The sequence below is a fragment of the Geotrypetes seraphini genome, chromosome 8 (genome assembly GCF_902459505.1).
Source record: "Geotrypetes seraphini chromosome 8, aGeoSer1.1, whole genome shotgun sequence".
Taxonomy (NCBI): domain Eukaryota; kingdom Metazoa; phylum Chordata; class Amphibia; order Gymnophiona; family Dermophiidae; genus Geotrypetes; species Geotrypetes seraphini.
The window spans coordinates 151,468,625-151,489,547 of NC_047091.1; the positions used below are offsets into that span (position 1 = coordinate 151,468,625).

General features: G+C 46.4%; 1 protein-coding gene across 13 annotated transcripts in view; it reads left to right on the forward strand.

The window, feature by feature from the left end:
- NCOR2 (nuclear receptor corepressor 2) overlaps nucleotides 1-20,923 on the forward strand; it is an 844,184-nt gene that overhangs the window by 739,484 nt on the left and 83,777 nt on the right. For all 13 annotated transcript variants that reach the window (XM_033955736.1, XM_033955745.1, XM_033955746.1 and 10 more), the window contains one exon: nucleotides 2,868-3,018. In XM_033955736.1, the coding sequence (XP_033811627.1) occupies nucleotides 2,868-3,018 (151 nt within the window). The remainder of the gene's footprint in view (nucleotides 1-2,867; nucleotides 3,019-20,923) is intronic.

The following is a 20,923-nucleotide window of genomic DNA, read 5'->3' on the forward strand; positions in this document are numbered from 1 at the left end:
CAGGGTTTTCTTGGCCTAAATACTGGCAATTAAGTCAAATTTAGATGCTACACGTAAAACACACCCATGGTCCGCCCTTAACCGCGCACACTTTCTGGTAAGCGCCTTGGACTAGGCACCTACCTGAAACTTGTAGGCACCTACCACCCAATTAATTTTACTTTTTGCCACTTATGAGCTAATTATTACTCCACTCATCTGCGCCAATTAAGCTTTTAAAATAATTAAGTTAGGTGTCTAGATTAACGTCAGGCTCTGTTTATAGAATCCGGGCCTCAGTGCGCATCATCCTGGAGCCTAAATTCTCCATTTATGGAAGTTATCCTGCAAGATGTTCATATTTATAGAATAACACACAGCTGGATGATTATTTACCTGCATGTATGGTCACATACACATGTAAATGACTAGATTACTGGCACTTATGCACATATGAATGTACATGGCTCTTTACAGGATTACCGCCACAATGTTCGACATGGTAGAACATTGTATTGTCTGGACCATTTCTTTGTACAGTAGGATGACCTCATTTCTTTTGTAGGTCACAGCAAGATGTTCCTTTCAGTAAGGAAGAGAAGGATCGCCATAAGGGGGAAAACAAAGCATCTAGACTACTAATCATAGGCTCTCACTTTAAAACAGGGCAGCAATGACTTTAGTTTAAGTTTGGTGGGGGGGTTCCACATCCAAAATGACACGAAAACAATCAAATGTCATTTTGTGTCTTTCTTTCGTGCATGCTAGGACGTGGTGGAAAATTCGAAGTAATTAGAAAACTAAATGAAGTGGGGGGTTTCATTCACACCCCTACTGATTACCTGATTTAATGAGTGCATATGTGTTTTTTGTAACTGTGCCTGCCTCACTCAACACCTGATAAAAAATAATCTATCTCTAGACCAGTGATTTTAACTTTTTTCATCTCGTGGCTCACTGATAAGTCACTAAAATTGTCAAGGCATATCATCAGTCCAGCATTTGTACTTTTTCTTCCCCCACCCCTCACACCAATGGTCCAGTATTTGTTCTTTTCTCTTCTCCCCCCCCACCACCACCAATACCCCAGCATTTCTCCTTTTCCTCACCCTCAATGATCCATCATTCCTCCTTCTCCCCTACCCACACCATCAGTGGTCCAGCATTCCCCCTTCTCCCTCCATCAGTGGTTCAGCATTCTGCTTTCTCCCCCTCCCCCCTTCAAAATCAGTGGCCGGCATTTCTCCCTCCTGTTCTTTCCTCAGCCAGCAATCCAGAAGAGACTCCCCCTCCCCTCCTGCCAGCAATCCAGCGTCTCCTTCTACCTTGCAATCCACCTCCCCAAATACCTTTTAAACCCTGGGTTTTCTTCCAGAAGTCTCTGTCAGCAAGCACACACTGCTCGCCCCAAGTTCACAGCCTTCTGACTGACGCTCCCTACCTACGCAGAAACAGGAAGTGGTGTCGGACAGAAGGATATGAGCTCTGGGTGAACTACTGCTCACTGCCAGAGACCTTTGGAAGAAAAAATTACTTTTAAAAGATACTGGGGGGGGGGAGGGGGGGACAAGAGGAGATGCCAAATCGCTGGCTGGGGAAGAAGCAGGAGGAAGAGAAGCAAGGGCAGGGGAGGTGAGACAGCAAGGTGGGGAGAACACTGGGGTGGTAACGTTACTTCCAGAGCCAGAAAGACTAAAGGCACAAATTAAGCCCTAGACATGCCAAGATGCGGGGCCCCTGGGAGCATGAGAATCTGTGCAGCCACCTATCTAAAATCAGATTTGGGTATAGCCCTCCCTCAAACGCCTCTACTGGCCCTACTAATAAGTGACCCTCCCCTAAACTCCCACAGCACACTTGCAAACCATTTGAGACACACCAGTGTGCCAAGGTACAGCGGTTGAAAATAGCTGCTCCAGACTGTGCAGCACAGCTAGTATGAAATGATTCCCTGAGGTGCAAATATGAATTTCTAATATTTTTTTTTTGCTGGGGGACCTGAGATGTAAGGCTTCCCTAAAAATCCAGCCCTTTCCTCACTGGTATTCCTAATTTACAGCAGAACAGTTATTTTCCATCTAGCTTTCTTTAAGCCACAGCTTTGATCCAGGATCTTAGTAAGCTGTAATTGTATATCCTGTGATTCTTGCCCACTGGTACCCTGCCCACCTCACCACAGCTAATAAGCAGAAACAGTGGGCTGGGAATAATATTTGCACCCTGTGTGGAAGGAGGATTCCTGGATGTACAAGCAAGGTACAGGTTCAATTAGAAGAGTGGTATTTGTTTCCAAAAGCAATAAAGAATTGTAAATTAAGAGGACTGTAAGGGACCAGAGGGTCGGGAGAAGTAAGATAAATGTTTGCAGAGGGATGAGACAGCATTTTCCACATGTAAAGCCTGTTTTACAGGCAGAAAGGGGCACACGTAAGTTTGTATGGCCAAATACACATGTATAACTGACAAGAATGCATGAACTATACTTGCATGTGCACTACGTGTAGTCCAAAATAAATCAAAGTGCAGGAATATAGGGGCAGTTCACCAGATCCATAAAAGATAGAAGTCCAGCTGAGCTGAAGTGACTTTTCCATTTCTGATTTCTACACAGCAGGGGCCTCATGCTTTTATGTCTTCTCTTTTGCATTTCTAGCTTCTCACCTTATTTGGAAGTTTTCCACAATAATGTCCCAACTTTGTAATTATGTGTGTAAATAATTAAAGCTTCAGGTTTTAGCTGTTAGTCTTGACACAGGAAGATAAATCATCTGCAAATGGGACCATTTTGGAATGAAATGTTTTTGCTTATGACTGCCCCCTCCCTCATCCCAACCATCTTGCTGTTTGCTTGTGACAAGTATTACATGTAGATCTGGTGGTTTTCCAAGGGCACCCCAGCTGAAGTGCTGTATAAGGGAACCATCACCAGGATAATTCGAGAAGACAGCCCTGGCAGAGCAGAGAGAGGGAGAGATGAGGCCGTTCCCAAAGGACACGTCATTTATGAGGGCAAAAAAGGTCACATCTTGTCATATGATGGTAAGTCTGGAGCTAGGCTGCTTTTTTATTTTTTTTTTTCTGTTGTGTTTTTGTGAGCTCAAATGTCTTAGTGTGGCTTTTAGATTTTGAATGTGGAGCTGGTTGCACTAGCTGAAAGCACAGTCATAAATCTTTCTTCAAAGGTTTTCCTTGGGGTTATGTTCAGGGCACTTCTGCCTAAGATTCAAACGTATCTTCAGATATCCATTACCATCAATGTATTCAGATGGTACTGAAATGGAAAATTACTCACCTTGTGTCCTCACTGCCTCTTTTTGGATCAGTTTGTGGTTGCATGCATTCATAGAGAATGATCGAGTGTCTCTTGTAGCCAGTGACCTTAGAACACCAAGAGTCGAGAAACGGAGAAGCGTAACTTCTATTTTTAAAGTTTATTAATTGCAAGCAAGGGTAAACAAAAATAAACTTCAGGATGGTATTTTTGGAAAGTACAATTATCTGCAAAGAAAATTGATCTTGCAGCTGAAGATAATATATGCCACTGGCGAGAACTAGGAATGTGCACATTCCATACATTTTTGGTTCATTTTTGACTTTTTTTCTTAAACAATTCTTCAGGTCAATTCACATATTCATTTTAATAACTTTTTACATGCTCGTTCCTATTGATTACACATGCATTAATTCATAGGTTATTGCATACTAAATTGATTTTATGTGCATCGAAACATATTCATGAACAAAATGTGAACTAGCGAATGTCCATCTCTAGTAAGAAAAACACGGATACACAACTCAACATGACTCTTGTGGTTATTCATTTCATGACTGAAATGTGTAACTTTCACCCCTACCCCCCCCCATGTGCATGTTCATGACATTGAAGTGTTATTAAATGGCATTGAAGTGTTATTAAATGAGTGTTATTAAATGGCATTGAAGTGTTATTAAATGAGAGGTTGCCTTGTTAGTCCAACCTGCTGTGTAGAAGCAAAGGACAAGAAAAGAGTTGTAGGAGAGATATTTTCATTGCACTGATTTTATATGTTTTGTAGTCGTTTTAAGTTGCCGCACTTGTTTCATTACATCACCGTAGGACATGCTTTGGATGATGTCTGATCGTACAAGGGAGTCGCAGGTTTCGTTGCATGAGTGGTATTTGTTTTCAAAAGCAGTAGCTAATGTCTGTTAGCACACGCTAAACTTTAGTAAAAGGCCTCCTAAGAGGACTGTGTAAGGTGAATGTGTGGGGGACGGGAGGAGATGTGTTTGCAGAGGGCTACATTTAGGCTTGTAAAGTCGTTATACATACAGAAGAGGTCTCCTCTTATAAAATTTGCATGGCTAAATACATATTAGTGCACATGCTGGCAAGATGGTAGATACATGGAAGCTGATCAGATTTCAGGTTTGGCACCAAAACAAACCCGAAATCCAAGTTCAGGTTTCAGCTAAAATTGCTAGTGCATTTTTAGCTGAAACCGATACTCTTCCCCTGCGCTCGCTTCCCCCTCAGGCCTCTCAACCACATCAAAGCCAGCCAACCAGCCAGCCTTGAAACCACCACCCTGCCTCCCACCATCTGATGGCTCTTCCTGAGCCTACTTTTAAATGCCCTGATGGTCAACTAGTGCCCTATCCATCAGACCACCTAGGCCAGCGGTAGGCCATTCCGGTCCTCGAGAGCCAGAGCCAGGTCAGGTTTTCAGGATATCCACAATGAATATGTATGAGATGGATTTGCATGCACTACCTCCTTGAGATGCAAATCTATTTCATGCATATTTATTGTGGATATCCTGAAAACCTGACCTGGCTCCAGCTCTCGAGGACCGGAATTGCCTACCCCTGACCTAGGCCTACCTTTTAAATCTCCTGGTAGTCTAGTGGCCTCTTCTGGGCAAGAGCGATCCCCAGTCATTTTTGCCCTTGCTGATTCCTCAGCCAAAATGACTGCCAGGACTTCCCACAGCAGCCTCGCAAGACAACCACGGGAGATCCCAGTGGAGAAGTGATAGCTGATGATTGAAGTCTATGAGATCCTCAGTGGCATAGAACACATACAAGTGAATCAGTTTTTTACTCCATCAAAAATTACAAAGACTAGGGTTTACAGGGAAATACTTTTAAAACCAATAGTAGGAAATATTTTTTCACTCAAAAAATAATTATCTGGAACTTGTTGCAATGTGGCAACAGCGGTTAACGTAGACGGGTCAAAAAAAAAAAAATTGGGGGGACAAGTTCCTGGAGGAAAAGTTCATAGTCTGCTGTTGAGATAGACCTGGGGGAAGCCACTGCTTGTCCTGGGATCGGTAGATGGAATGTTGGTACTGCCTGGGTTTTTGCCAAGTGCTTGTGACTTGGATTGGCCACTGGAAATAGGATACTGGGCTAGATGTGTCATTGGTCTGACCCAGTATGGTAGTTCTTATGATTGCGTCAGAACCCCGTCAATCAGTGAAGAAGATATTCAACTATTAAATTAAGTTCTAATTTTGTCATCCTAAATTATCAAGCCTGTCTGCCATGAAGCAACAGATAAGTGTGGCTTGCACTTTGTTAGATTAATATTTAATCACCTTACTGTTGTAGTTGGCACAGTGGGTAACCAATGAGGAATTCGGGCTCTCCTTCCTAGCTCTGGAGCAATGACTGCCCGGTAGCTTCTGAGGCAAATTCCCCTGCATATGTGCTTCAACCGTATGCTTGAGGTATAAAATAGTTAAGCCTTGAGCTTTAGCTTCAGCGTTTGAACTGGAGGATATAAGTGTTATGTTTGTAGAAGTTACAATTATACATGGTTTTATGCATTGCGAGTGCAAGTGCAATGATTGAGAAGCAAGCTAAGCACCAGTGGGGAAAATCCAGCATGGTCTCGCTGTCCAAGAATCTCTGAGCACTTTAAAAGCACCTCATATAACAATTTGAGATTTACAGTGCTGTTCATTATTAGTATTTATTTGTAACGATATTCATTTGGCACCAGCATTAAGTTTATTTTCCCCATGTTTTGGATTCTCTTATGATTGAACCAGCAAGAGCAGTGGTCTCAAACTCAAACCCTTTGCCAGGCCACATTTTGGATTTGTAGGTACTTGGAGGGCCATAGAAAGAATAGTTAATTTCTTCTTATTAAAGAAATGACAATTTTGCATGAGGTAAAACTCTTTATAGTTTATAAATCTTTCCTTTTGGCTAAGTCTTTTTTTTATTTATTTATTTTTTTTTTAATATGTTTATTGAGGAGTCAACAAGAGAGACCAAGAGTACAGAAAGAAGAGAGAGCAAAACACAAGTCAACAGAAATACAACAGGCTAAGCAATAGTGTAAAGCACCTCCAGAAAAACCACTGCACTTAATCCAATGCAGCAACAAATTGGTCCTCAGGTCAACCCCATCAAAATTTTTTGTTTTCACACATAGAACAAACAAATTAACCCCTCAGGAAAATCCCCAAACCAGAATCTCATCATTCACCCGTACAAACACACCATCCGCACACACAGACATACTCTACAACCAAACCCCCATCAGCCAGACCCCCCCCCCCCCCCAACCCTCCTCGCTGGAAACTATAGGCAGATATAGAAAAGCCTGCCATAAGGCCAGGTAGGCTAGTACCTCAATATTTGTAGAGTGCTTGTAGTAACTAAGCTCAAAGCGGGCTAACTCATGCATTTGATGTATCCAACAATCCAGGGGTATGGCCCCCGTGTGGGTCCAATATTGTAAGATCAATCGTTTGACTATCAACAGCGTCAGGTAGATAAAGCGCCTCTGAGGAATCGTGAAGCCCTGGTCCTCTAACAGAGTCTGATCTCCGAGCAATAATGTCTTATAATCCCACTCAATAGTTCGCTGGAGAACCAGCCTAAGCTGCGCAAAGGAAAAATTCCACAAAGAAAGCTCGGGACATTCCAAAAAGGAATGAAGGAATGTCCCCGGGGCCCCACTGCATTTAAGACACGTGGGTGTCTCCCAAAGACCCATTCTAGCACCCCGGGCTGCAATAATATAAGCTCTATGAAGGATTTTAAATTGGGTCTCCTGCCAGGCCGCAGACTTCACAAAGGCATGAAGAGTGTGAAACAGCGTCAAGAAAGTGTCAGGGGTGTAGTGGGAAGCCATATCCTTGTTCCAAGCATCGCACAACAAAGTCAGGTGCCCCTGGGACGCCGACGAATGCACCACCCGATACCAGAGTGCAAGTGAGCTCAAAGTAGACGGTGTGCATAATAGGTATACATCCAGGCTTCCACAAGATCACTCCGCTCCATAGTGTGAGGAAAGACTCTGAAAGTAATGGCGGGCCTGTAAATAGGCAAAGAAGTGAGTTTTGGGTACATCCCACTTATCCTGAAATTGTGCAAAAGAATCAAATACCCCCGTGTCTGTATCCATCAGATGCGAGAGCGTAATAGCCCCCTGCACTGCCCAATCAACAAATGGGGATCTCCCCGCTCCCGATAAGAACTCCGGATTGCCTTGCAGTTGCAGGAAAGGCGATGCCCGGGGGGATTTCGACTGTGCTCGTCGCCACCACTGCCAAGCCTGGCGGAGAGGGTGCAAGAACCGAAGTTTAGAAGACATGTCCCCTCGCAATCCCCCCGGGGAATGCAGAAGGTTCAAGAAAGTGTAAGGTGCACTCCACCTCTCCAGCCAGCCCCGTGGAGAAAATCTGGCCGACCCTGTCACTCCCTCATGAATAAAGCGCATTAAAGCTGCCACGTTGTATGCCCGGATGTCAGGAAGCCCTAGCCCTCCCTCCGACTTAAAAAGGGTCAATTTAACATAAGCAATACGGGCAGTCCGACCGCGCCAGAGAAATACAGAAAAAAGAGAGCAAAGCCTTCGGATATCGTGCTGTAAGATCCAAAAGGGCACCGTTTGAATAGGGTACAGTATCTTAGGCAGTAAGATCATTTTGATGAGCGCTGCTCTCCCCACAAGGGACAGTGGAAGATCCTGCCACGCGTGACACAAAGCCTGAATCTTATCAAGTACCGCCAAGATATTACTCTGGTACATCACCCCAGGGTCTGGGTGCAGATAGATACCCAAATACCGCATGGGGGCGGTCACTGGAGGTATCTGCAAGCCAGAGTGCCACGGTTCCCACCCTAACCCCGTCAGAGGCAACAATTCCGATTTCGCGCAGTTCACTCGGAGACCGGAGAGGACACCGAACGCCGATACCAGCTGCAACGCCACCGGCAGATGAATGGGGGCCTGGTCCAAGAAGAGTAAAATATCGTCCGCAAATAAAGTAATACGGCACTCCGACCCACCTATGCAGATGCCCCGTAGGGCAGGGCTGGTTCGAATCTTAATAGCAAGCGGTTCTATAGCTAGGACGAACAGTAGGGGAGAGAGGGGACAACCCTGGCGAGTGCCCCGGCAAAGTGGAAAGGACTGCGAAAGGCTGCCATTAATAATAAGCCGAGCTTGCGGCTCCGTATAGAGTCCTCGAATCCAGGCAAGGAAAGTCCCACCCACACCATACTCCTGCAACACCCAAAAAAGATACTGCCAAGAAATGCTGTCAAAAGCCTTTTCCATATCAAGCCCGACAATCGCGGATGTACCCCCGCTCCCCCTATGCTCATGTATGGCGGTCAACGCTTTCAAGAGATTCATCGATGCATAACACTGAGGTACAAATCCCACCTGATCAGCCTCGATGAGCTGAGGGAGAAACACATTAAGCCGAGTCGCCATAATAGACGTCAACAACTTAACATCTTGATTTAATAAGGATATCGGCCTATACAAGCCGACCTGCATGGGATCCTTTCCCGGCTTCGGGAGCAGGGAGATATGAGCAAGATTATGCGGGACGCCCGCCGCCGCAGTAGAAAGGAAGTTAAAATAATCACGCGATGGTTGTATAAGCAAGTCGGGCAAAAGTTTGTAATACTCCGGACCGAATCCATTGGGACCAGGCGATTTAGTAAGTTTTAGCTTTTTAATCCCCATTCGGATTTCCTCCGAGGAAATGGGAGCGTTCAACTGCTCCGACTGAACCTCAGACAACCTCGGTATTGGCAAATCCCGAAAGAAGCTATCTCATTCTTCCATCGTGAAGTCCCATTTCGCATAAAGTGCACTGTAAAAGTCAACGAACTGCTCTTGGATATGCGACTCCTGAGTGATGGTCTCTCCCCTCGAATTCTTAACCACCCGGATAATTTGCTTCTTCCGGTAAGGCCGAACCAGATTCGCTAAAAGTTTGCCTGCTTTGCCGCCCCATCGATAAAGGTGAAATTTTTGATAAAAAATATCCTGTCGGGCCCTAGCATCCAGGATCTCGTTAATTTGAGAGCGTAGGGAACGAATCTTCTGACTATCCGGTCCCTTTAGCGTCACTCGGTGACGCTTGCGGAGCTCGGCCAATTGCCCCGTCAATGCGAGAAGTTTCTCCCCCTGTTGTTTCCGCCGTATAGCCACAAATTGGATGATATGACCCCTCAACACAGCCTTCGAGGCTTCCCAGAATACTGCCGGATCCACATCAGAGGTATTGTTATGCAAGTCATAGTCCTCCCACTTGTCTCTCAAATATTCTTGAAACTTCTGATCGCTGTAAAGGGAGGCCGGGAATCGCCAAGTTTTATCACCCCTGCGCTCCGTGACCTCTATGGTCACCAGGACCGCAGAATGGTCTGATAGAACAGTATCCTCAATAGAAGCCCTATCCACTCGGTGAAAGAGGCCGTGGGATACCAGAACATGATCAAGTCTAAAATACATAGAATGGGGATGAGAGTAGAACGTAAATTCCCTATCAAAAGGATGGAGAACTCTCCAAGTATCCACCACCGCCAATTGAGTACAGAAAAAATTCACCCCTCGCTGCTCGTGATTTCGAGGTCTCGGCCTGGCAGGAGAACAATCAACCAGCGGATCAGCTGTGACATTAAAATCACCTCCCACAATCAGTTGGTAAGAAGGGAACTGCGCCAGGATGCCCAGCAGCCCAGAGTACAAGCTATGGTCATAAACATTCGGAGCATACAAATTGCAAAAAAGAAATTGAAAACCCCAAAGATCCCCTGCGACCACAATATATCTGCCCTGTTTATCCTGAATTGTTTTATGAACGTGCAAGGGCAAGTTTTTATGAACCAAGATAGCCACACCTCTCTGGCGGCCATTGTAGGCTGAGTACTTCACCTCCCCCACCCATTCCCGGCGCAACTTCTCATGCTCAGCACACATGAGGTGGGTCTCTTGAAGGAAAGCAATATCCACCTGACGCTGCCGAAGCCATGTGAGAATTTTCTTTCGTTTAATAGGAGAGTGGATACCATCAACATTAAGAGTCACCACTGTCAAATTAACCATAGCTGTGCAGCATACAGAGCCACCGAAAGTGCCGCAATATAGCTAAAGAAAGTGAAAGAAGAGACTAGGCCCCCCAGCCAGGCCCGGCCCCCTACAGATGAAGTGCCCACAGAATCCAGCAATCCCCTACTCTCTCCCCTCCCAACCATGCACACACCAACCAAACACACATCCACCCCCACACATCCACCCCATTCACTCCCCCCAGCACTGCCCCTCGCCTCCCACCCCCCTCCCCCTCCAGCACACCCTGTCCCCCAGCATGCATTCCTAGAAACAGACCCCCAACCTACCCGGAGACCCCCCCCATCCCCTATGTCTACGTCCCCCCAGCACCACAGTGCAACAAAGTCAAACAGGCATTGTTAACAAGCAAAGGAGTACTGTCGAATAACATTGCAAAAATAAAGTCCAACTATGGTCATGGCTGGAAACTTCAGCAAGTGGTATAGGGCACCAGGCAGATCCAAATGCGAAAGCCCTAGGCAGCAGTCCTCACACCGCCTCCCTCTGCCAATAGACTCAGTCAGTGCAGCTATACGGAGGGCAGGAGGCAAGAGCAACAAATCCTCCCCCAAAGGCTCTACTGTTCGAGCGATGGAATATAAGACCCATAAGGTCCCGAGCAGGCAAGTCTGAAGGGAAGCTCAGTCCTAGCAGCACTTCTCCCAGCACGATGAATTCTCAGGAGCCCGAAAGCCCCAACAGGCCAAACTGTTCCAGGCCCGAAAAACGAGCTCAAGCAGGCAATTTCTCCAAGAAAGCCCTGGCCTCCTCCACCGTAGAGAGTGAGTGGTTCTGACCATCATGCCAGACATGCAGGCGGGCTGGAAACACCAGGGCAAATTTGATCCCCCGATTATGCAGGTCGGTACAGCAGGGCGACATGGCCTTACGCAGAGCAGACACCCTGATGGAATAATCATTAAAGGCTAGTACTTTAGAGCCTTCATACTCCAGGGCCCCCACCTTCCGGAACGCACGGAGCAGCGAGTCCTTCTCACGCCAATTCGTGTAGCGTGCAATAGCCACACACGGTCTCCCGGCTCCTGAGACCCTCGCTCCAACGCGGTGGGCCCGCTCGCAGGCAAACTGGGAGGCAGCCCTGTCAAGGCCCAGAGTCGTCGGCAGCCAGTTGCTGAAAACATCATAGAGCGCCGCCTCCATGACCGATTCTGGGATCCCAATGAGCTGCAAGTTGTTCCTTCTGCTGCGGTTCTCCTGGTCATCTAGTTGGGTTGCCATCTCCTGGGTCTGGTGTTTCAGAGCCGCCACCTGTGCCGCCATGCTCGCGCACGTGTCTTCCTGATCGGACACGCGCTGCTCTACTGCATTCAGGCGCCGAGTATGTGAGTCAAACTTTTCATTCAGTTCCTCCACTGCCGATTGAATTTTGTTTAAACGATCCGCCAGAGCAGCCGACACCGATTTAGTAATGTCGGTTATCCAGTCCCCAGCCGGGATCGTAAAAGTAGCCTGGTCCGCCGCCATCTTGGAGGGGGTAGTCAGAGTTTTGTCCCGGGATCCCCGAGCCGGTTTTATAGGCATACCCGGTGTGCCACGATCTCCTCAGCACTTCGGGGGTGAGCGACACCGTTTGCACAGCAAAACCCACCGAAAAAGCCCCCGGGGAAACCAGATTGCAGGCAATAATTGCTGATTAAAGAGGGGATGAGGCGGGAGCTCTCCACACAGACGTCTGCTTAGGTAGGCTGCATCACGTGACCCCCCTGGCTAAGTCTTAATAATAATATTGTAATTTATAGGTAAAAAGACATATGATCAAAATGGTTTTATTTTACTTTTGTGATTATGATAAATATACCGAGGGCCTCAAAATAGGACCTGGCGGGCCGCATGTGCCCCCCCGGGCCGTGAGTTTGAGACCACTGAGCAAGAGCAACCAGAAATTGCTTCTGCTGCCTCTAGTCCCAAAGAATTCCTTGATGAACCCACTAGGGACAGGGAAAATACTTCTGGTACTGAATATAACTTGCCTTGAATAAAGGTGTGAGCTGAATGTATAAATCAGGGGTGTCTAACCTTTTGGCTTCCCTGGGCCGCATTGGCAAAAAAAAAAAAATTTCTGGGGCCGCGCAAACACTGCAGCAAGACAGAGGAGGGAGCCAGCAAGACAGTAAACACCCGGGGGAAGCAAAGGTAAACACTGCATCGCCCTCGACTGGAGCCGCACAAAATACTTCACGGGGCCACATGCGGCCCTTGGGCCGCAGATTGGACACCCCTGGTATAAATGAAATATCCAGAACTGGTGTGAAGACTGTGTCCCTTTTACTAAACTGCATTAAACACTAACATACCCTTAAAGCATAAAAAAAAGACATACCATCTAGAAAGGAGATGCGGTTGCAAACCTTGAGGTCATATGCAGGCCCAGCAGAGTGGAATAAACTCCCGGGTTGCATACGTCAGCAAGGGAATCTTGCTTCGTTTAAACATTTCTTGAAACTTCATCTATTTTGTCAGATGAAATATGGGTGCTAAGAGAGAAGAAAATGTAGTTTTACAACTTGAATGTATAAACGGTACAAAGAGACAGGGATGGGTGCTCGTGGCATGTGAGTAGGTACTGTATGTGAGGGGTGCGGTGGTTTGTTTTTGATGTGTATTTTATGTAGGACAAGGCAGTTAAGACAAGACTGTGCTTGCATGTTTGTGGGTTGTTTTTGTTTTGTTTTTTTTACTATGTATGTGTTTTTGGAACCCACTTTGTATAAAGAGGATATAAATAAAAAACCATAAACATACCACAAATAATAATTTAACAATTTTCATGGGATCTGCAAAAAGAGAAAAGCTCTATTTTGGGGTTGTGTTAGAAATGGGCTTAGAGCAGACATGGGCAACTCCGGTCCTTGAGAGACGGAATCCAATCGGGGTTTTCATTATTTCCCCAATGAATATGCATTGAAAGCAGTGCATGCAAATAGATCTCATGCATATTCATTGGGGAAATCCTGAAAACCCGATTGGATTCCAGGACCGGAGTTGCCCATGTCTGGCTTAGAGCATAGGAAAGTCCCATATTATGCACTAAGACCATTTCTTTATGCTTCATAGTAAAAGAGTGCCTGTGTTCAGTGATGAAGCGAGGGTGAGAGGCTCCTGGGGTTGTGGACCCTTCCCCCCCCCCCCCCGACATACGCGCACCTTCACATCCCCCCACTGTACCTCTAGCTCTTCGTCAGCGCAAGCAGCAGCTCCATCTTGCTGCTCGCATCAGCGTCATCTCTCCCTCTGATGTCGCTTCCTAGGCGTGGGACCCAGAAATGACATCAGAGGGAGAGCCAACACTGGCACGAGCAGCAGGTTGGAGTTACTGCTTGCGCTGGCGAAGAGCTAGAGGTACTGGGGGGAGAGTGAGTGCACGGCGGGGCAAGAAATAGGAAGGAGCAGGAGGCGGAGAAGAGGAGGCGTGCCGGTGCCTGGGACCAGATCCCCTCCCCCCCATTACGCCACTGCCTGTGTTAATAGGATGATCTTGGAATTGAGTGTCAGATACCCTATGGTATGTTGGTGTGTTAATTAGATGGCCTTTTCTATGTTGATTATACATGAAAAAATTCTGTGGAGTTTGGTGTTTTTATATTTTTACAGTTTCTTTTTTTTCCACCAAAACATGAAATGTCATGTTCTATATTTTATATTTTTTAAATTTGATTAGTTTTATTTTTTTATCCATTTGTTGGTCTATAGCAGTGTCTCTCAAACTGTGTGCCATGGCACAAGTGGTGTGCCCTGATGAGATTCCGGTTGTGCCATAAGAGATTCCAGAATTTTACTTTATTTTTTTAAATTCCCTTCATAAGTATGCACTAGAACAGATGACATGTACATCGTGTGCACAATAATCTGTCAATGTTATGAGCTTCTGTGTGCCTAAGGATACAACTGCTCAGACAAGCATCATTCTTTGATGTGATTGGTCCTTGAAAACTTTCAGATTTATTTCTTATGCAGTAGTTATCCTAACTTGAGCAACAAAGCAATCAAGGCTTTGTAACTGTTTTGGATCTTCTTATCTTTGTGAACATGGATTTTCAGCTCTAACAGAAATTAAATTGAAAAAAAGAGAACGACTGAAGATGGTGGATGATGAAATGCGTGTTTGCTTGTTGACTATCAAGCCACATTTTGAGTTAATTTGCACTCAAAAACAAGCACATTCATCGCATTGATTAGCAATTCTATTTTATCTACTTTAGTTTCATCGTTGTTACAACACATACGTACAGCAGCTTAAAGAACTTTAAATAAATAACTCTAAAATTTAATTTTTTGTTGGTTTTGTAATTTTATAATTTTAATTATAATGTGCCGTGAAAAACATTTGTTCCGTTTAGTGTGCCATGAAAAACATTTGCTCTGTTTAGTGTGCTGGAGTTAAAAAATAATAATTTGAGTCGCGCTGGTCTATAGAATCAGACTTGTTTCTCATCACCATCTTTGGAGGTCTGCTGTTTTGGGTTCTCCGGCAACTTATACAGTCCTTTGCCTATCATGTTCTTTTCTTAGTAGTGTGGATAGGACTAACTGGGCAGACTAGATGGACTATCATAGACTTCTGCTGTCATCTACCATCTTGCAATGTTACTCTCTCATCCTATGTTGCTCTCTCTCTCCAATCTCTGTTCCTTCCCCCCCCCCCCCCCAACCCCTCCCAATTCTTTGGTTTGTCTTCTTTATTCATAAATAAATTTTTGATTTCACTCTCTCACCACCTTTCAAGGTTTGCACCTTCATTTTTTCCAAGTTTTTCTTTAATCCAGAAGCACCTTGTGATACAGGACTGGACTGAAGACAAAAATACCTTTCATTTCTCCTTTGTTGTCGGAGCCTCACTCCATAGCTCTAGTTAAAAATTTTCATAGAAGAGAAGTGTTGTTCCCTTCCTGAAGCACTTGGCATTTGATTAACTTTTGCCCCAGTTGTCTGTGTGTCATCGTGTGCCAGTGATGGAGGATCTGGATGCCTGAAGTTCTGGCACTGTGCATGCTGCTTGTTCCAGGGATGGGCCCTGTGTTTATATCTCTTTGCCAGCTTTCTCTGCTCGAGCTCGTTACATAAACACAGGGCATTCAGCTGTTCCATAAACTTCCTCTTGTATCCACAGCGTGTGTTGCCCTTCTGAGGAAAACAGCCTGTGGTTTGGAGGAATTACTGATTAGGTAGTAGGAAGGAAAGTCTGCCCAGCCAAAGCGTCAGGATCTGTGTTTAATTTCTCTCTGTCTGTATCAGTGTGTGTGTTTGTCTGACTCCAAGTGTGCATTTAAATAAAATTCTTAGTATATTTATCTGATTTCAAAATGTTTAGGTTTTTTTTTCTTTTTCTTTGACCTCTTCTGGGCAGAGGAAGCAATTTTCATACAGCTCACATAGTTGCACAATTTGTAGATATTTTTAATGTGCATGTACTGCTGCATATTTTCACATAGAAATTACCCAGGTAACTTTTCTGTGGAAATTAGGTACTGTACAAAAAGGGACCATTTTCCTAAACCACATTAAGTATTATTTTTCTTATTTTTATTTATTCAGTTTTTTATACCGTTCTCCCAGGGAAGCTCAGAATGGTTTACATGAATTTATTTAGGTACTCAAGCCCTGCAGGCTCACAATCTATCTGGGGCAATGAGGGGATTAAGTGACTTTCCCAGGGTCAGAAGGAGCAGCGTGGGTTTGAACCCACAACCTCAGGGTGCTGAGACTATAGCTTTAACCACTGCGCCACACTACATGGAGGGGAGAGGCTTACAGCAAAATGCATTAAAGCATTTTGCAGTAGCTTGCCTGTTAGCACCTGCTAACGCACACATTAAGCTATATTTTCTTGTTGAAGACATGTCATGGGCACAGAATGGGTGTGGAAGCATTAACCAGCTAGCGCGTTCACATCAGCATGTGTTAAAGTGGGAACATTGGTGGTTAGCGGGTGGTTTCTTAGTTAGCAGGTGCTAGTGTGAACAATATAGCACGCAACCTGAAAAAAAAATTAAAATGTGCCTAATATACTGCTCCATTATCAAAGGGCTTAGTCCTGTGTTAAAACACGTTAGGCTCATATTCTAATACAGATTATTAAAACGACCCCTAGGTGTGTTAAAAAATAAATAAATAAATATATATAACTGGACACTTCCATTTAGGTGCTCCCAAGGGCAGGGGCATCAGAGCTTATTGTATAGTGCAGTGATGGCTAACCTTTTTGAGCCCGAGTGCCCAAACTGCCGCACAAAACCAAAGAATTTCCTCAAAGTGCCAGCACGTCAATTAAACCTTAATAACAAGATTTTAGTATCTAAAAACTCTTTATAAAGTTGCCTGAACTATGTAACATCATTTTTAAAGGTTGGAATCTTTGTATTGTCAGAGAATCAATTTGATTCACAATCCTTTGGTTTTCATTTCAATTTATTGGCAATTTATAATGTTTTAATGATTTCATTCATGGGCCGAATACACACATACTTTTCTCTGTCGCCGCACTCTTTGACCAAAAGATTTGTAAGCCTGCAACCACGTCAAGGTAGATTCTTTCAGCAGCTCCCCTCCCTCCCCCTTACCTTTGTGGCCAAGTCAAAATGATCTACCAACAATAAAATTTTAAAAACACAAAGCACGCTGTACGCAGAGAAAATGTTAATTATCATTTATATTCCGCGGGTTTTCAAAGAGGTCAAGGCAGAGATGACTTTATGCAATGTCACCTCAGTAACAACTATACAAAAATAGACAAATATTCCCCCTCCCTTTTTACTAAACCGCGATAGCGGTTTTTAGCGCAGGGACCTGCGCTGAATGCCCCATGCTGCTCTTGAAGCTCATAGGCTCCCTGCGCTAAAAAACGCTATTGCGGTTTAGTAAAAGGGGGCCATAGTGCAAAATATAGACAGCATATATACATTCTCAAAACGGACACATTTTGATCACTAAATTGAAAATAAAATCATTTTCCTACCTTTGGTAATTTCATCAGTCTCTGGTTGCACTTTATTCTTCTGACTGTGCATCCAATATTTCTTCCCTTTTTTCAGCCTCCTGTATGCTTTCTCTCCTCCAGACCTCATTCCCTCCCCAAACTTTTTCTTTGTTTCATCCTGCCCCCTTCTTTCTTTTTCTCTCTCTCCATACCCCCTTTCATTCTGTATGTCTGTCTTTCTCTCTCTCCGTGCCCCATTTTTCTTTGTTTCACCCAGCCCTCTTTCTTTTTTTTTTTTTGGCTCCCTGTCCCCCCCCTTTCTTTCTTTCTCCTTGCCCTCCCCTATGCCACCACCATTGGGAAAATGCTGCCACCGCCACTGGGGAATAGGCTGCCACTGCCGCTATCGGGAACAGGCTGGCGCCGAGTTCGCCCTGCTTCTCTTCCCCACGGGGCCGACCAACTCTCGCCACTCGACGTCAATTCTAACATCGGAGAGGACGTTCTGGGCCAGCCAGGCAGCGATTGGCTGGCCCAGAACGTCCTCTCCGACATCAGAATTGGCGCGGGTGGCGAGAGTTGGTCGGCCCCACAGGGAAAAGCAGGGAGAACTTGGCACCGGCCTGTTCCCAATGGCGGCGGTGGCACTCAAGTGGCTAAAGAGACGCAGTTTGCCAGCCTAGGGAGAACACTGGAGGGTGGCCAGCTGTGGCACCCCCTTGGGGCGTAAAACCGGGGCAGACCGCCCCAACCCCCACCTTGGTATGCCACTATCTGTACCTCACTCCCTCCCTATGACCAAAAATTATCCTTTCTTCTATTCCCCGTGTACACAACCATCTCTTTCCCTCCCTTCCTCTCTCCCAAGTCCTTGTCCTCTGTGTCCAAAAACACAATCCCTCCCCCCACCTCAGCATCTCTTTCCCTCCCTTCCTCTCACCCAAGTCCATGCCTTGTGTCCAAAAACCCATTCCCTCCCGCACCTCAGCATCTCTTTCCCTCCCTTCCTCTCTCCAAGTTCATGCCTTGTGTCCAAAAACCCATTCCCTCCCCCACCTCAGCAGCTATTTCCCTCCCTTCCTCTCTCCCAAGTCCATGCCTTCTGTGTGCAAAAACCCATTCCCTCCCCCACCTCAGCATCTCTTTTCCTCCTTTCCTCTCTCCCAAGTTCATGCTTTCTGTGTCCAAAAACCCATTCCCTCCCGCACCTCAGCATCTCTTTCCCTCCTTTCCTCTCTCCCAAGTTCATGCTTTCTGTGTCCAAAAACCCATTCCCTCCCCCACCTCAGCATCTCTTTCCCTCCCTTCCTTTCTCCCAAGTTCATGCCTTGTGTCCAAAACGCACTCCCTCCCCCTTTTGTGTTCCCCGTTTGTTTCCCAGCCCATCTTAGCAACTTTCTCAGCAAAATGTAGCTCGAGCCGCGTAGGCTTGTCTTCTATTTCCTGCCTGTCCCGCCGCGCACACATAGCCGATCGGAAATCTTCCCCGACTTCAGCGCTGACGTCGGAGGGCGGCCTTTGCTTAAGCCCTCCCTCCAACGTCAGCGCTGACGTCGGGGAAGATTTCCGATCGGCTGTGTGAGCGGCAGGGCAGTCGGAGTAGAAGACGAACCTCGCGGCTCGAGTTATATTTAACCCCGCGGGTCCCCCATCGTCCCCGTTCAGCTCTCTCTCCTGTGCACCCCCTGGTAGTACTGCCCTGATGGCGGCCCTGCGCGTGCCAGCTGCAAGGCCTTCGCGTGCCACAGTTGGCACGCGTGCCATAGGTTCGCCATCGCTGGTATAGTGGAATCTAGCCACATAGGAGCAAATTCTATAAACAGCAGCGGTAGGTGCCTTACCGCTGCCTAACTTAATAGTTTTACTTGGTTCAGTCAGCAAAGTAATTGACCATCGATCTAAAACCAATTAAAAGGTTGTTTTAAAAAAAATGGAGGCACACTTAGGTGCCTTAAAAAAGGGCAACTTTATCCCTAATAAAGAGACACCTAAAGCCACTGTAGGCATAGTTAACGCCAGAAGTGGCCTTAGGCATCCTTTGGCACCTCTTCAGATGTGACTCTCTTGGAAAGGAAGGTTCCGGAAATGTAGACCTTTTAAAATTCTAGCCTTCAGATGCAACCCCAATATTGATGCTTTTCAAAACCTAAACAAAGTGCTGGGTTTTGAAAAGCTGTCGGGACACCTGGACAGTCCTCTAAAAAGATGACCTGTCCGGGTAAATCTGAACGTCTGGTAACCCTACTTTGAGGCTTCTTCAAGACCAAACTTAAAATAAGCAATGGAAAGCCATTCAGTTTTCAGATTTATCTCTGAATGTAGTATTTTAAATTGTTTTGTTTTAACTTATAGCTTTTATTTTTCGCCAAGGCACATTATACAGAACAAAGCTCAAGAAACAGAAAACAATAGCATCATACATAAAGCAACCAGCAACATTAACTCATTCCCTCCCCTCCCAAAAAAATCCCACAGAGAACAAACATCACCTTTGTTGTACACTTTTCTTCCACTCTTCATAGCATTGCCATCATATATAATAAAATGCTAGAGCGCGCATGCGCTCTTGAAAATTCGTGCGGTGTGGCGCCGTGAGGTGTGCTTCTGTGGCAACATTCTAACCTCACGGCGCATGCGGGGGCTGAAGGCGCGCGACAGTGCTCTCTCCCTGTTCTCGGCGCGTCACGCCCGCCCTCACTCACCGCTGCCTCTCACTCGCTGCCTGCCCGCATCCTCGCCGTGTCACCTCACTCGCCGCCGCCGCTGATCCTCTTCAAAGCAGCCTGCGATCGTGGCCGGCTTTAAAGAACCTCGCAGGCCGCTCTCCAAACTCAGTAGCACGCTCCTTCTGACGCACGGGATCGCGTCAGAGGGAACGTGCTAACGAGTTGGAGAGCAGCCTGCGAGGTTCGCTAAAGCCGGCCACCACGATCGCAGGCTGCTTTGAAGAGGAGCAGGCCAGAAGACGCCGTGATGGAGGGGAGGGTAAGAAGGGGATCAATACCGGGAGCCAGGGGGAGAGGAAAAGGGAAAGGGGGCTGCTTTGGGGGGAGGGTTATGCTGGGGGGAGACAGAAGGGGCCATGGATAGGGAGAGGGAAAGGGGGCTGCTTTGGGGGGGAGGTGTGCTGGGTACAGCTTTGCTCTGGGAGGAGACAGAAGGGGCCATGGAGAGATAGGGAGAGGGAAAGGGGGCTACTTTGGGGGGGAGGTGTGCTGGGGACAGACAGCTTTGCTCTGGGGGGGGAAGACAGAAGGGGCCATGGAGAGACAGGGAGAGGGAAAGGGGGCTGCTTTGGGGGGGAGGGGTGTGCTGGGGGGAGACAGAAGGAGCCATGGAGAGATAGGGAGAGGTGTGCTGGGGACAGACAGCTTTGCTCGGGGGGGGAGACAGAAGAGGGCCATGGAGAGACAGTTATGGAGAGGGAAAGGGGGCTGCTTTGGGGTGGAGGTGTGTCCTGGGGGCAGACAACTTTGCTCGGGGGGGGGGGGAGACAGAAGGATACAGACAGCGGCCAAGGAGAGAGAGATAAAGAAACATAGACAGACAGACAGACACATCTATTCTAGCACCCGTTAATGTAACGGGCTTAAAGACTAGTCTCCTAATAAAGCTCCCCATCCTGTGATACTTCAAGGCCGTCAGCCTATACAGAG